The 17,074-nt window shown below is 39.1% G+C and overlaps 1 protein-coding gene across 7 annotated transcripts in view; it reads right to left on the reverse strand.

Moving 5' to 3' along the window:
* Nucleotides 1–6,274: 6,274 nt before the first annotated feature.
* Nucleotides 6,275–17,074, reverse strand: part of LOC128224709 (bromodomain-containing protein 3-like) — a 32,528-nt gene continuing 21,728 nt past the window's right edge. For 6 of the 7 annotated variants that reach the window (XM_052934686.1, XM_052934691.1, XM_052934690.1 and 3 more), the window contains exons 16-25: nt 16,587–16,722; nt 15,234–15,326; nt 14,537–14,623; nt 13,335–13,450; nt 12,252–12,423; nt 11,839–11,975; nt 11,145–11,273; nt 10,637–10,728; nt 10,087–10,231; nt 6,275–9,568 (exon numbers count right to left, since the gene is read on the reverse strand). In XM_052934686.1, coding sequence (XP_052790646.1) covers nt 9,503–9,568; nt 10,087–10,231; nt 10,637–10,728; nt 11,145–11,273; nt 11,839–11,975; nt 12,252–12,423; nt 13,335–13,450; nt 14,537–14,623; nt 15,234–15,326; nt 16,587–16,722 — 1,173 coding nt within the window. In that variant the 3' untranslated portion in view covers nt 6,275–9,502. The remainder of the gene's footprint in view (nt 9,569–10,086; nt 10,232–10,636; nt 10,729–11,144; nt 11,274–11,838; nt 11,976–12,251; nt 12,424–13,334; nt 13,451–14,536; nt 14,624–15,233; nt 15,327–16,586; nt 16,723–17,074) is intronic. The other variant, XM_052934687.1, reaches the window with a different exon arrangement.

Below are 17,074 nucleotides of genomic sequence, written 5' to 3' on the forward strand. Positions count from 1 at the left end.
AGCTCGTGAGTGATTTGTATCAGCGTACAGCTGAAGCTGGTTAGCGATTTGTATCAGCATACACATGAAGCTCGTGAGTGATTTGTATCAGCGTACACCTGAAGCTCGTTAGTGATTTGTATCAGCGTACAGATGAAGCTCATGAGTGATTTGTATCAGCGTACAGATGAAGCTCATGAGTGATTTGTATCAGCATACACCTAAAGCTCGTTAGTGATTTGTATCAGCGTACAGCTGGAGCTCGTGAACGATTTGTATCAGCATACACCTGAAGCTCGTTAGTGATTTGTATCAGCGTACACCTGAAGCTCGTTAGTGATTTGTATCAGCGTACAGCTGGAGCTCGTTAGTGATTTGTATCAGCGTACAGCTGGAGCTCGTTAGTGATTTGTATCAGCATACACCTGAAGCTCGTTAGCGATTTGTATAAGGGTACAGCTGGAGCTCGTGAGTGATTTGTATCAGCGTACAGCTGGAGCTCATGAGTGATTTGTATCAGAGTACAGCTAGAGCTCGTTAGTGATTTGTATCAGCATACACCTGAAGCTCGTTAGCGATTTGTATCAGGGTACAGCTGGAGCTCGTGAGTGATTTGTATCAGCATACACCTGAAGCTCGTTAGTGATTTGTATCAGCGTACAGCTGTAGCTCGTTATTGATTTGTATCAGCGTACAGCTATAGCTCGTTAGTGATTTGTATCAGCGTACAGCTGAAGCTCGTTAGTGATTTGTATCAGCATACAGCTGGAGCTCGTGAGGGATTTGTATCAGCGTACACCGGAAGCTCGTGAGGGATTTGTATCAGCGTACAGCTGGAGCTCGTTAGTGATTTGTATCAGCGTACAGCTGGAGCTCGTTAGTGATTTGTATCAGCTTACACCTGAAGCTCGTGAGGGATTTGTATCAGCGTACAGCTGGAGCTCGTGAGTGATTTGTATCAGCGTACAGCTGGAGCTCATTAGTGATTTGTATCAGCGTACACCTGGAGCTCGTGAGGGATTTGTATCAGCGTACAGCTGGAGCTCGTGAGTGATTTGTATCAGCGTACAGCTGAAGCTCGTTAGTGATTTGTATCAGCATACAGCTGGAGCTCGATAATGATTTGTATCAGCGTACACCTGAAGCTCGTGAGTGATTTGTATCAGCATACAGCTGGAGCTCGTGAGTGATTTGTATCAGCGTACAGCTGGAGCTCGTGAGTGATTTGTATCAGCGTACAGCTGGAGCTCATTAGTGATTTGTATCAGCGTACACCTGAAGCTCGTGAGGGATTTGTATCAGCGTACAGCTGAAGCTCGTGAGTGATTTGTATCAGCGTACAGCTGAAGCTCGTTAGTGATTTGTATCAGCATACAGCTGGAGCTCGTTAGTGATTTGTATCAGCGTACACCTGGAGCTCGTGAGGGATTTGTATCAGCGTACAGCTGGAGCTCGTGAGTGATTTGTATCAGCGTACAGCTGGAGCTCGTTAGTGATTTGTATCAGCGTACAGCTGGAGCTCGTTAGTGATTTGTATCAGCGTACACCTGAAGCTCGTGAGGGATTTGTATCAGCGTACAGCTGGAGCTCGTGAGGGATTTGTATCAGCGTACAGCTGGAGCTCGTTAGTGATTTGTATCAGCGTACAGCTGGAGCTCGTGAGGGATTTGTATCAGCGTACACCTGAAGCTCGTTAGTGATTTGTATCAGCGTACACCTGGAGCTCGTTAGTGATTTGTATCAGCGTACAGCTGGAGCTCGTGAGGGATTTGTATCAGCGTACAGCTGGAGCTCGTTAGTGATTTGTATCAGCGTACAGCTGGAGCTCGTTAGTGATTTGTATCAGCGTACACCTGAAGCTCGTTAGTGATTTGTATCAGCGTACAGCTGGAGCTCGTGAGTGATTTGTATCAGCGTACAGCTGGAGCTCGTTAGTGATTTGTATCAGCGTACACCTGGAGCTCGTGAGGGATTTGTATCAGCGTACAGCTGGAGCTCGTGAGGGATTTGTATCAGCGTACAGCTGGAGCTCATTAGTGATTTGCATCAGCGTACACCTGAAGCTCGTTAGTGATTTGTATCAGCGTACACCTGAAGCTCGTTAGTGATTTGTATCAGCGTACACCTGAAGCTCGTTAGTGATTTGTATCAGCGTACACCTGAAGCTCGTTAGTGATTTGTATCAGCGTACACCTGAAGCTCGTTAGTGATTTGTATCAGCGTACACCTGGAGCTCGTTAGTGATTTGTATCAGCGTACACCTGAAGCTCGTTAGTGATTTGTATCAGCGTACACCTGAAGCCCGTTAGTGATTTGTATCAGCATACAGCTGGAGCTCGTTAATGATTTGTATCAGCGTACACCTGAAGCTCGTGAGGGATTTGTATCAGCATACAGCTGGAGCTCGTTAGTGATTTGTATCAGCGTACAGCTGGAGCTCGTTAGTGATTTGTATCAGCGTACAGCTGAAGCTCGTTAGTGATTTGTATCAGCATAAAGCTGGAGCTCGTTAGTGATTTGTATCAGCGTACAGCTGGAGCTCCTTAGTGATTTGTATCAGCGTACAGCTGGAGCTCGTGAGTGATTTGTATCAGCGTACAGCTGAAGCTCGTTAGTGATTTGTATCAGCGTACAGCTGGAGCTCGTTAATGATTTGTATCAGCGTACACCTGAAGCTCGTGAGGGATTTGTATCAGCGTACAGCTGGAGCTCGTTAGTGATTTGTATCAGCGTACAGCTGGAGCTCGTTAGTGATTTGTATCAGCGTACAGCTGAAGCTCGTTAGTGATTTGTATCAGCGTACAGCTGGAGCTCGTTAGTGATTTGTATCAGCGTACAGCTGAAGCTCGTTAGTGATTTGTATCAGCGTACAGCTGGAGCTCGTGAGGGATTTGTATCAGCGTACACCTGAAGCTCGTTAGTGATTTGTATCAGCGTACAGCTGGAGCTCGTGAGGGATTTGTATCAGCATACAGCTGGAGCTCGTTAGTGATTTGTATCAGCGTACACCTGGAGCTCGTGAGTGATTTGTATCAGCGTACAGCTGGAGCTCGTTAGTGATTTGTATCAGCGTACAGCTGGAGCTCGTTAATGATTTGTATCAGCGTACAGCTGGAGCTCGTTAATGATTTATATCAGCGTACAGCTGGAGCTCGTTAGTGATTTGTATCAGCGTACAGCTGGAGCTCGTTAGTGATTTGTATCAGCGTACACCTGAAGCTCGTTAGTGATTTGTATCAGCGTACACCTGAAGCTCGTTAGTGATTTGTATCAGCGTACAGCTGAAGCTCGTGAGTGATTTGTATCAGCGTACAGCTGGAGCTCGTTAGTGATTTGTATCAGCGTACAGCTGAAGCTCGTGAGTGATTTGTATCAGCGTACAGCTGGAGCTCGTTAGTGATTTGTATCAGCGTACACCTGAAGCTCGTGAGTGATTTGTATCAGCGTACAGCTGAAGCTCGTTAGTGATTTGTATCAGCGTACAGCTGGAGCTCGTTAGTGATTTGTATCAGCGTACAGCTGGAGCTCGTGAGTGATTTGTATCAGCGTACAGCTGAAGCTCGTTAGTGATTTGTATCAGCGTACAGCTGGAGCTCGTTAGTGATTTGTATCAGCGTACAGCTGAAGCTCGTTAGTGATTTGTATCAGCGTACACCTGAAGCTCGTGAGTGATTTGTATCAGCATACAGCTGGAGCTCGTTAGTGATTTGTATCAGCGTACAGCTGGAGCTCGTGAGTGATTTGTATCAGCGTACAGCTGAAGCTCGTTAGTGATTTGTATCAGCGTACAGCTGGAGCTCGTTAATGATTTGTATCAGCGTACAGCTGGAGCTCGTGAGTGATTTGTATCAGCATACAGCTGGAGCTCGTTAGTGATTTGTATCAGCGTACAGCTGGAGCTCGTTAGTGATTTGTATCAGCGTACAGCTGGAGCTCGTGAGTGATTTGTATCAGCGTACAGCTGAAGCTCGTTAGTGATTTGTATCAGCATACAGCTGGAGCTCGTTAGTGATTTGTATCAGCGTACAGCTGAAGCTCGTTAGTGATTTGTATCAGCGTACACCTGAAGCTCGTGAGGGATTTGTATCAGCATACAGCTGGAGCTCGTTAGTGATTTGTATCAGCGTACAGCTGGAGCTCGTGAGTGATTTGTATCAGCGTACAGCTGAAGCTCGTTAGTGATTTGTATCAGCATACAGCTGGAGCTCGTTAGTGATTTGTATCAGCGTACAGCTGGAGCTCGTGAGTGATTTGTATCAGCATACAGCTGGAGCTCGTTAGTGATTTGTATCAGCGTACAGCTGGAGCTCGTTAATGATTTGTATCAGCGTACAGCTGGAGCTCGTGAGTGATTTGTATCAGCATACAGCTGGAGCTCGTTAGTGATTTGTATCAGCGTACAGCTGAAGCTCGTTAGTGATTTGTATCAGCATACAGCTGGAGCTCGTTAATGATTTGTATCAGCATACACCTGGAGCTCGTGAGTGATTTGTATCAGCATACAGCTGGAGCTCGTTAGTGATTTGTATCAGCGTACAGCTGGAGCTCGTTAGTGATTTGTATCAGCGTACAGCTGGAGCTCGTGAGTGATTTGTATCAGCATACAGCTGGAGCTCGTTAGTGATTTGTATCAGCGTACAGCTGGAGCTCGTTAGTGATTTGTATCAGCGTACAGCTGGAGCTCGTTAGTGATTTGTATCAGCATACAGCTGGAGCTCGTTAGTGATTTGTATCAGCGTACAGCTGGAGCTCGTGAGTGATTTGTATCAGCATACAGCTGAAGCTCGTGAGTGATTTGTATCAGCATACAGCTGGAGCTCGTTAGTGATTTGTATCAGCGTACAGCTGGAGCTCGTTAGTGATTTGTATCAGCGTACAGCTGGAGCTCGTGAGGGATTTGTATCAGCGTACAGCTGGAGCTCGTTAGTGATTTGTATCAGCGTACAGCTGGAGCTCGTTAGTGATTTGTATCAGCATACAGCTGGAGCTCGTTAGTGATTTGTATCAGCGTACAGCTGAAGCTCGTGAGTGATTTGTATCAGCGTACAGCTGGAGCTCGTTAGTGATTTGTATCAGCGTACAGCTGAAGCTCGTTAGTGATTTGTATCAGCGTACAGCTGGAGCTCGTTAGTGATTTGTATCAGCGTACAGCTGGAGCTCGTGAGTGATTTGTATCAGCGTACAGCTGGAGCTCGTTAATGATTTGTATCAGCGTACAGCTGGAGCTCGTTAATGATTTGTATCAGCGTACAGCTGGAGCTCATAAGTGATTTGTATCAGCATACAGCTGGAGCTCCTTAGTGATTTGTATCAGCGTACAGCTGGAGCTCGTGAGGGATTTGTATCAGCGTACAGCTGGAGCTCGTGAGGGATTTGTATCAGCGTACACCTGAAGCTCGTGAGTGATTTGTATCAGCGTACACCTGAAGCTCGTTAGTGATTTGTATCAGCGTACAGCTGAAGCTCGTGAGTGATTTGTATCAGCGTACAGCTGGAGCTCGTTAGTGATTTGTATCAGCGTACAGCTGGAGTTCCTTAGTGATTTGTATCAGCATACAGCTGGAGCTCGTGAGTGATTTGTATCAGCGTACAGCTGGAGCTCGTTAGTGATTTGTATCAGCGTACAGCTGAAGCTCGTGAGTGATTTGTATCAGCGTACAGCTGGAGCTCGTTAGTGATTTGTATCAGCGTACAGCTGGAGCTCGTGAGTGATATGTATCAGTGTACAGCTGGAGCTCCTTAGTGATTTGTATCAGCGTACAGCTGGAGCTCGTGAGTGATTTGTATCAGCGTACACCTGAAGCTCGTTAGTGATTTGTATCAGCGTACAGCTGGAGCTCGTGAGTGATTTGTATCAGTTTACACATGGAGCTCAAGGGAACTGGTATCAGCCTGATTTTGGAGCTCAAGTGATATTGATGAGCCTTAAATTGGAGCTCAAGAGTGATATGAATAACCTAACAGCCGGATCTTGATTTGTATCAGCCTTAAGTTAGAGCTCAAGATCGATATGTATAAGCTTACAGCTGGAGCACGAGAGTGGTTTGCATGGAGCTGGACAGTAATTTGTATTAACTTACAGCTTGGGTTAGGGAATGAAGTGTTGCGTCAAAAGGCTTCTTCACCAGCTTCATGTGTACCATTGTCTTTACTACACTTACGGACCATGCTTCCTATTTAATCGAATTTTGACTTCTTGCATAGACTTCGAATTTGCAAGCTCATCAAACAATAAGTGGTCGATAAAGAAACAAGTAATTGTTGATGATTGTTCAATATATACAACAAGAATATATTTCATATTTTAATATTTTTATTTATTTTTCTTTTACTTTGAAAAGAATGTGTAATGGATAGGCATCCCCACTTACACTATAAATATACAAACAACCAAACAAGAATGATGACTCACATACATAATTTATTTGAATTATGTGTGTTCTGTAAATAGATTCAAACACATATTGTTTCAACATGCTCCATCCTATAATATGAAGTTAATCTAATGAATAGTTCACCTCGAGGTAAAATTTGAACATGTAATACCTCAGGTTGTCAGATAACAAGTTAAGGTGTTAGCAGATTGATAAAATACGATTGAAACAATGCCTTGGCATTTGCGAAGTGTTAAAGACAAAGTAGAAATACAGCGTGTTAAAGGTTCAAAGCATCCAAAACTGTTAATTGGTAAAACTGAACACCAGCCCAGGCCCCTGAATGAAGCATGTGGAATATGCCTTTAAGCCCAGTATTTACACCAATAAGGTGGCACAATACAAAACAGTTGGAATTACTTTTAGTGTTATAGTAGATCCTGACTGTTTTGCAAAAGTCTCGATATTTAGTTCTAATTTGATTCAAAATTCCGATAATCACTGTTGTTCGGTGATATTCAGATATGTCACTATTTGTGACATTTGATTTAGCAAAAATCATATTTCTATTCATGTATTATTCGTTTGTTTTATTACATTGTAAAATATTTATGTCTTTCTTTAAGAGTTTTTTGGCCTTGATATGTGTGCCTTTAACATGATCTTGTGTAATTTTCGGCTACTGGGCTTATCCCTGTAATTTTACTGGGTTAGCAGTCTGTCACAATACTTCTACTATCAAGCGAAATCGACTTTCAAAAAAAAATACAACACAATTACCTTAAATACTAAAAATGAGAAACAGGACAGAAAATTTACACCGTAAATTGTAACAAACAGGCAAACAACAGTTTTTATAAATATGAATATAAAATTTACAAACTGTGAACACGAGAAAATGATATAAATTTAAAACACTGATTAAACAAATACAGCGAACAGAAGAACTTGACAAATACAAAAGTATATAGACCACGCTTTGCTATAATAAGCCTCAACAATTTAAACAACATAAAAGTATTTCCATCACTCTTCAAATATATTCATTGAATCATGATCAAAAGAAGAAATAAAATAAGTTACAAATATGCTATCAATCAGAGAAAAGTAATTTGAATTTTTATCTTACCGCAATGTCAAAATTAACACAATTTATTTTAGTAAATGCAACACAGATAAAAACAACCAGAGTGGATTTTCTCTATGGCTGAAAATAAACCTTCATTAAATGCTTATAAAAATGACCACACTTGGTTGAAATTTTCCTGAACAAGCTCGAATACTTAATAATCAAATTGTAAGATTTTCTTGAACAAGCTTGAAGACTGTGTGCTACAAAATTGCAAAATTTTCTTGAACAAACCTGAATGTATAACCATACAACAAAACCCCAAAAGTTTTAACAAGCTGTATTCATTCGGGGTTGCCGACTTGTGCTGATCTCGATTTCTACCATTGATAAAGGTCAACTTCATCAGGCCCATCTGATCATCTTATTTCATTTTAAAACTGAAGAAACGGGACAAAATAGTTATTTTCATGTACAAAGCAGGTTTATTAAATCATTCTACTTTTCGATCAGACAACCAGGTTTACCTCCGCATTCATTCAATACAGGTATTATATTACACGATAAGAAGATGGTCTTACAGATTGATCATTCCTTTCAATTAAGATACTGCTTAATGTAGGCAAAATAAAGGACTCTTTTGGAGACCATAATAATTTATGTGGCATAACTGATATTTAAATGCACAGTGTGAAGTAATGATATATACAATGATACCTCTAAATGTAAGTGCTAGAATCTACGAATATAATGCTAACTTATTAAACAGTGCAAAAAAGGTGATGTTGTTTTATTGTCTTTATTCTTGACACAAGTGCTATGAAATGAACACACAATATTAGCATGATCAGATATGGAACATGAGAATTATCACAATAATAACTAGTATGGATATGACAATATTCATGGAACGACATGGAGGTCAATACTATCAACCGAAACGTTTACATGGTAAAATGGACATGCAACATGTAAAAATTGTACAATGAAGTTTGAGATACAAGTAAACAAGAGAACAAGAGCCATGGGTTAATGCTTTCTTGGTGTTGATAAAGTTCATCAAGGTATGCTTATGTCCAGTGGTCACTTAAAAAGCATTCAAATTCCAAAAGGACACAAGGTCAGCAACTTCAACTTGCAGTCACATTAAGACTGCCCTCAGATAAATTTGGAAAATATAATTTAACATAAGCCAAAGAGGAATGAATTCATTTAAAATGTGGCGTATCAGTTTACCTGTAAACTCACCATGAATCGTTTTTAATTCCTCTGGCCATGGATAAAATGAAAACAGAAGTTGTTTATTATTACATCCCAAAAAGACTGAACAACAAACTGCTCTGACTTTGTTCCAAAGAACTTAATCCTGACTTGATTAACGTGAAGTACCAAACATTACTGTTGGAAAATTAACAGTTTAATCAGCTTGATCAATGTCCATATGTTGATTATGGCATTACAACCCACAGTTGTCAAGACATTCAGCAACTACAGCATGCAAGATAGCTGCATAAATCCATTTACTTTCCTTTCTCACACTATTAAATACTTAATTCATACACAGTATGATAAACATTACAATATTACGCAATCTTCCATCCTAAAAAATTGAACAATATTGCTTCCACCGATTCATTTTCATTTATTTACTCCCCATACTAAAACACAGACTCTCTGCCAATAATGCAATCTATTTGCCACATAACAAATACATGGAGATTGCAATTTTAACAAATCTTCTTTCTAAGCTTGTCCATATATTTCACTACTTCTATGCCTTCTTCTTTCTATTCAAAACCAAAACTGAGAACAAAATGTATTTCCCTGACTCCCACTTTTTGCTTCGACAGACAATATACTGTACAAGACAGTTTGTATTTTAACTTGCAACATCTTTTTTCAATCCCATTTTTAATAGAGATACCCATGTTTATAACACACATCTTCATATCTTAATCAATGTATTAACGCAGAAAGTGACACTTTCTAATCAACATGATATCCGCATCTCTAGATCAATGTTTGTGAGTTTTCACAGTCACATAAGAATGATCTGGCACCTGGTTGCCAACAGCATGGATCATAATCCATCTTCAAACTGGGCCATTAGGGCACTCTGCTCGTTCATATCAATTTGGTTGGACATCTGAAAGAAGAAACCAAGATACCATACAAGTCAAGGTTAGTTATTTGATGCAGAATGTAGAAATAATGAAGTAACTACAGGTCCAAATTTCTCAAAGCTTGATTTTAAATCGGATTTCATTTAAGACTAATTGAATTTGCTCCTCGTGTCATTGTTCCCTGAGGTCAACACAAGTGGTCATTGCTCCCTGAGGTCAACACAAGTGGTCATTGGCCCCTGGGTTCAACACAAGTGGTCATTGGCCCCTTGGCTCAACACAAGGGGTCATTGGCCCCTGAGTTTAATATAAGGGGTAGTACAATTAATTCTTCCTTAACCTTTGTAATGATATACAACTCGTATCAAAATTATGAATTAATTTATCACTAACACCTATGATACTAGAACTCTACTAAATGTCAGAGGAAGAAAGTGCACAATACATAAAACCTTTACGGAGACATATGGAGCCCAGAATGACAGCCCAATGTCCTGATAAAGTTGATTATGTACTATTACTACAGCCTACTACTACTTACCGCTTGTCGTCTCCTCCGTTCCTGCTCTTTCCGGCGCTCCTTCTCCCTCTCGGCCCGGTTTTTCTCTGCCTCCTTCTGTGCCTGCATGTCAGTCTGCAGTGTAGCCAGGCGAGCCTTCTCCAACGCATCCTCTTCTTCCTGTTCCCTGTAGAAACAATAATCACAAAGTTTAGCACACTTATTCAGCAGATCTTCATCTGCTAGACAGATACAATTACCACACCAACATGCCATGCCTTACTCAGCTTTCCTTCATGTTAATAGACTGATACAGTTAACACAGCAAAGCACCATGCCAAAAGTGAATGAACTTTTTTCAATGGCTGCTTTACGTTGCTAAACATCATGTAATCCAAACTTTTATCACTTCAGTTTAAGATTCATAGAATTCAATCAACCATTAAGGGAAATCACTCTAGTTAACACAATTATATGTTACAGAATAAGGTTCTTTCAGTTGTCTGTTCACAATTAAATACATCAGCATATGAAATATCTAATCCCGTCATTACATGTACACCTAAACATAAGGTAATAAATGTATGCTCACCTCTTGCGTTCATTTTCCATGCGTATCCTCTCCCTCTCCTCCTTCTCCTTCATAACCTTGCGATACTCCTCCTGTTGCTTCATAGCCTTCTCCTGAAAACAATTCAAACACTCGTATACCAGTGTTTCTTTCAGGATTGACAATGGACATGGTATAAATATTTCTTATAAGGCCCCAACGGTAAAGCAAACCTTGATTTGATTCCCAGCCTGGGCTGATGCGAGTTTGGTTGGTGGTCACTTAGCCGGACAAGTGTGTTTTCTCCGGCTTCTTTGATTTCCCCCACAGCACAAGACCACACTCTTGCACAACATCGTGCCAACAAGAGTGACTTAGAATAAGTTAATATAACTTTCTTCACTATTGTTGTAAAATAAATCAGGTTTAAACTAAGCAAAACTGTCAATACTTTCCTGACAGGGAACTTAAAGGAATACAAAACATTGCCTTATTGAAATCTTAATATTTGTGTCTTTCAAAAAGACCTACATGTAAAGTTAATACCCACCCTCTCCTCTCTCTCCTGTGCCTGCTTCTTGAAGAGCTCAAAGCTGTTAGCCGACATTGGCTTCTTGCTTGTTGGAGTGTTCATGTTGGCCAGGCTTGCCCACGATCCAGTATTCTTCAACTTTAACTCCTGGAAATATCAATATCAAATTTATGTACATGCATATGAAAGGGCACATAACTCATCAACAAAATGTCTGTGGGTCATGAAAAATACGCCAAGCACTTCCTATCATGGTGGCAATGGTCTAAAGTAAAGCAAAATAACGTTAATCCACAAAGTAGAAGTATTCTCCATGAGAACCAACTGGCGGCCAAAATGAACAATTCCAAAGGCAGTTGGGTCAGTTCAATTTTGCAAAAATAAGCCGGTTTTAAGTAGAATTAGTAGAAACTGGTAAGTAACTTTACTAACTGAGACGGCGGTCAGACGGTTACACCAAAACTTATTGAGAACATTTTTAACTAATTAAATCTTTTCCTTCAGGCTTGTGCAAACTAACCTAAAGATGTAAACAACCTGTCCTAGTTTTAACAAATGGCATCTCAATAATATTTTGGTGTATTGATACACTATATATAAAAGACGACATTAATTCTCCATCTCAAGCTGAGTGGTACATTTTAATTATTACCATTAACTAGTTCATCTTAATTCTGGCTCTTGGTATACAATTTCAGCAACGTGTTTATACCTTTTTCTGCTGTTGTTGCTGCTGCTGTTGCTGTGAGAGCGAGGGTTTTGTCATCTCCTGTTTTTTCTGTTCACTAGCCTGACTGGTAACTGGCGGTACGGATGCCTGACTTGGCATCACACCCAAACCACTCGGCACTGGAATACAGAAAATACCGGTTGAAAAAAATGGCTAACCCTAACCCTATATATATATATAAAACAAAATCCACAAGATATTTCAAATTGGCTTTTATTCCTCTGTAGACTCCTGTATTAGCTTTCAATAACATCCCATTACCTCTTAAGCCATATACAATGCATGCATTCAGGCCAAGAAAACTGGTTTCCAAAAGCTGCTTTTTGCATCTATAAACAATAGGATAGACCATAGTCCCTTATAACAACTCCTACGAGGCCAACACGGCTACTCACAATGTGTAGCTCCTGGAGGCGGAGGTTTGACAGCCTGTTGTGGAGGTTGCTGCTGTATAGGACTAGAGTTGGAAGATTCATCATTCATAGAGAACACTGGTACTGGCTCCGCTCGCTTGTCCTTCATACTCGCCGTCTGTGCTGCTGGCATAAACTCCTTGTCATGTTGAACCTAGGGTATGCATAAAATATTTTAGCATGGGGATTGATAACACTAAAAGAAGCTTTGACAAATTTTACATGATCAGCTACAGTATAATTCAAGATTTGAAACACATCTGGTCAATTGGACCCTGTTAATACACATTTACACAAATATTAATTTTTTACCTCTTACATTTTTTATTTGAACATAGAATGGTAGTTGCTGACTTTGCTTTACGTTGAACCTAGCTCCCTTTTTTAGAATTAGACAACATTTCTTTCCAAAGTGGTTTATTGGAGTAAACTGGTCAAGAAGTAGTTCCCCCAGATAATTAGAAATAGTTTCCTCAAGTAAAGCAGTAGTAGTTCCCCCCAGGTAAAGTAGTTCCCCAAAGATAAAGTAGTGGTTTCCCCCAAAAAAGTTGTTTTTCCCTCAGAAAAGAAGTAGTTCCCAGTAAACAAGTAGTTCCTCCAGAATGAGTAGTTCCCAAAAGAAAAACAGTTCCTAAGTAAACAAGTAGTTCCGGGTAAACAAGTAGTTCCCCAGCAAAGAAGTATTTCCCCTAAAAAGTAGTTTCTCAAGATAAAGAAAGTTTCCCCAAGGCAAGAAGTTCCAAAAGGTAAACAAGTACTCCATCAAGTAAAGAACGAGTTCCCCCTGGTAAAGAGATAGTTTCCCCAGGTGAACAAGTAGTTTCCCCAAGTAAAGAAGTAGTTCCCCCAGTTGAATAAATAGTTTCCCAAGTAAAGAAGTAGTTCCCCCAGGTGAACAAGTAGTTTCCCAAGTAAAGAAGTAGTTCCCCCAGGTGAACAAGTAGTTTCCCAAAGTAAAGAAGTAGTTCCCCCAGGTGAACAAGTAGTTTCCAAAGTAAAGAAGTAGTTCCCTAAGGTAAACAAGTAGTTTCCCAACTAAAGAGGTAGTCCTTCCATGACTTGTACCTTGATGGGTGAGCTGACGATGATGGGAGGACTTGCCGACGGCGCCTGAGAAGCAAGAGCTGGAACAGTTGTCACCGGAACTGCTGAACGCTGGGATTGTGCCGTCACAACTGGGGCTGCAACATTTAACACTAAATGAATGACGTCGAACCACAATGTTTCATACATATTTATAACTGTTAAACCAATGAAGAGATTTGTTAGTCACATGATAACCCTGGATATACAAATGCACCTGGACTTATAAATATATTCCTAAAAAAAGATGGTCGTAATCCAATTCATCGTCATATATATCAATTATCAGCATGGCTATTATTAATCATTGTTAATTTGCTTGCTGTTTGTTTGCTATGAATCTATGTCAACATGCAGAGATCAAGCGGTAAATAGGGAAACGTCACTCTTTCCCTTTCCAGTAACAATTTAATAATTTTTTGTCAAGAAAAATGTTCAAGAAGGATGAATCGCCCATGCAACTAGCCACAAAATTAACCTGTGTTCTTTGTCTTTCCGCTCGGAACGTTTTGTTAGGTAAGACATTGAAACAAAAATGTTTTGTGTGCAATACTAACATGTTAAACTATCAACTTATGTTCAAATTAGAGCTATATTGTTAACCAGAATTAAAAAATGAGTCAGAAAACATCTATTTAGATGAAGAGTGTTTAAAAACTATTGAAAATTGAATATATTTAGGTGACAATTTTGACTAAGATGGAGATTTAGGGGAGCCATTGATAGACTGATATTTTTGTATTGCAGAGAATAAATTTGTATTCCATAGAATAAATAACTGTTAAAAACAGGTATTGTGTGAGTATTCATTCATGTACATGTGTAATGAGCTCTTTATGCAGGAACATATATAACTGATTTTAAGAAAATTATCAGAAAACTGTCAGTTATTGTCAGAAAATATTTCTTAATTTTCCTTCAGTCTGGCAAAAAATTCTAATTTGAGTATTTATTCATGTACAAGTATAATTGCTCATTACACAGGACTATTAGTGATTTTAAGACATTATTGTCAGAAAAATATTTGGGCTAGTGAATTTTTCCTTCAGTCTAGCAAATATTTGTCATTTTCTAGCCGGACTTGCTTGAACCTTCAGATCTTAATTTCTATGATTGAAATAAAACCCCAGAATAATTCAGTCTTAATTTATTCCAAGATTTTACAATCCTTGCAGCTTTAATACCTGTGGTTTTCATCTGTGGTTTGGGTGCCGCCACATTGCTGGGCCGGCTGCCTGGTTGCTGAGGTAGTGAGTGCATTACAGGCCGGGCTGAAACAAGTAAAATCAATGATGTGTTTGTTGTAGGCAATAACATGCACGAGTTAAATACAAACAAACTCTCAATTCAAGCAACTTTTTTCTAGTAAACATTTAATATGATTATTTTTTCGGAAAATAGATCATTGAGCTGGGTTTTTCTTTTGTTAGGCCTAAAAAACAAAAAGGTTTGTCCTTAGTTACTTGACTGACTGACCAGGGTTTTTCTTTTGTTAGGCCTAAAAAACAAAAAGGTTTGTCCTTAGTTACTTGACTGACTGACCCTATCTATTTGCCACCAACTCAATTTTTTTATTGTTCCCTTTGACAGTAATTAAACATGCCTTATTATTAAAAAAACAACATACTTAACGACCCAAATCTTTAAAGCCAGAAACAAACCTATTTTTTTAGGCCTCATCTCATTCCTGAGTTTAAAAAGAATCTTGCATCTTGATTACTTTTTACCCTGCAGATTGATCATGTTTTCCACTTGAGTTAAATCGACATGGTTAAAAATAATCACAACGATCTTCACTATTTTAAATTTAGTACATCATACCTGAGAACTTCTTACTTCATGATAAACAGACAATGCAGTATATACTATTTAGCAGTATACCTATTGGTTCCCGTTTTACAGGCATGTCAGCGGAGGTGACTGCGGTTCCCAGCTCTGGTTTCACCGTCACGGCCTGTATACCAATTGGTACACCTGGAATCATATATACCAATGAAAATGCACAACTAGTTAACTAGTTATCTATGCCCTACTGTTAAACCTGTTACATTATTATTTAACAACAAGATTCAATGGGCCGATTGTTCAGAACATTTGTTGAAGTTAATAACGGTATTAACGTCATCGTTGTCAACTTTCAAATTGTTACAGCTCTGGGAATTTAATGAATATTTGTGAACTGTTGCATTTTATTGCAATATTTGAGACGACTGTTTCAGCTGAATTTGTCCATATTAAAACATGTGAGCACAACATCAAATAGTCCAAGTCTAAAAGATAACAACAATGTCAGTAATCACGTTGTTAACTGGAACAAAATTCTGAACAATCGGCCCATCATCTTGCATAATGGAACTGTTCTTAGTAATGTATTCTTTAATACTCCATTTCAGTTTTCACAAAATTCAACTAGAGCTATCACTGGATGTGATTAATATCCCTAATACACCACCTTCTGGTAATAAGAAGTATTACTGGGAGTGATGTATGGTGGTGATAAGGCATCAATTAAGTTAATGGTCTTACTATACATACATATTATATACATATATATTTAATAACCTTTGGAATGTAAATAGTCAGTACTAGGTAACCTATGATCTGGGGACAGACAAAAAAGCCCACTTTAGGACCACATGTTATATTCAAGGAATGAAGGCGAAAAGGTTCTATCTTTCTTCTTTATTTGATGTCACTTAGAACCTTTTTGTATTCACCCCTTGAATAGATGCATGCATTAAAATGAGGCTGACCTAGGCATGGTAAGGATATTTAATGTCATAATCTATAACATAGATTTACATTCATTGAAATTAGACTTAGATGAACAAGCCCGAATTCTTATACTATTGCTTGGCATCAAATTTTTTAACAAGCCCTGCTATAAAAAATTCAGAATTCGAGCAGGCCCGGAAGACATTTTACCAGTGCAGGGCTTGCAGGCTTGTGCTAATTTTGACCACTGGATTTAGAGATTGAGCTTGGACTTTTTGTAGGTGAGCGCAAAAGCCTCTCACAAAAATTTGTGAGCGCATAATATAACCCAATTTTACCCTGTATTATTTGATTTTGCGAATGAAACTTTTTCATTCAGGAACTTAATCTACTTTTGAAATATTTTATATCGAAAAGTTGTTTTTTAAAATTGTTGTTGAATATGGAAATGTTGTTTTTTTAAATTGTTGTTGAATATGGTGTTAAAATATTCCTTAATTTCATTTTTCAATTCTGTACCTTGTCTTTTATTGACAGGCGAGTCCCTGCTAACAGCTGACGCAGCACCGGAGTTGAGTGTGGCCTTGACTGCTGGGGATGGACCTGGCTTGTTGCCGAATGACATCTTCACATTTGGAGATGTTAAACCATTCTGCTGTGATACAGAATATGCTAGATCATAGGACAAGGGTCTCGGAAGTTGGGTTTTAATTAAGTTTGATGGAATCATTAGTTTGCTAAGGCCTAAAAAAATACATTTGGTTCGGGTTACCCGACCCTACCTACGGAATAGGCGCCGACCCTACCATTTTTATAGTCAGTTTTAAAAAAAATGAAAAAATAAAAAAATTTTTTTTTTTTTTTTCTTTTTTTTTTTTATTGCTTTTTAATATGTAGTTTAAAACCTTAAATGCTTATACAGAAGATAACTTTTACACCATTATCCAATGATGAAAATGACATTCTTATATAAATCCTAATAAAAAAAAAATAAAAAAAATAAAAAA

This window comes from Mya arenaria, chromosome 17 (genome assembly GCF_026914265.1).
Source record: "Mya arenaria isolate MELC-2E11 chromosome 17, ASM2691426v1".
Classification (NCBI taxonomy): Eukaryota; Metazoa; Mollusca; class Bivalvia; order Myida; family Myidae; genus Mya; species Mya arenaria.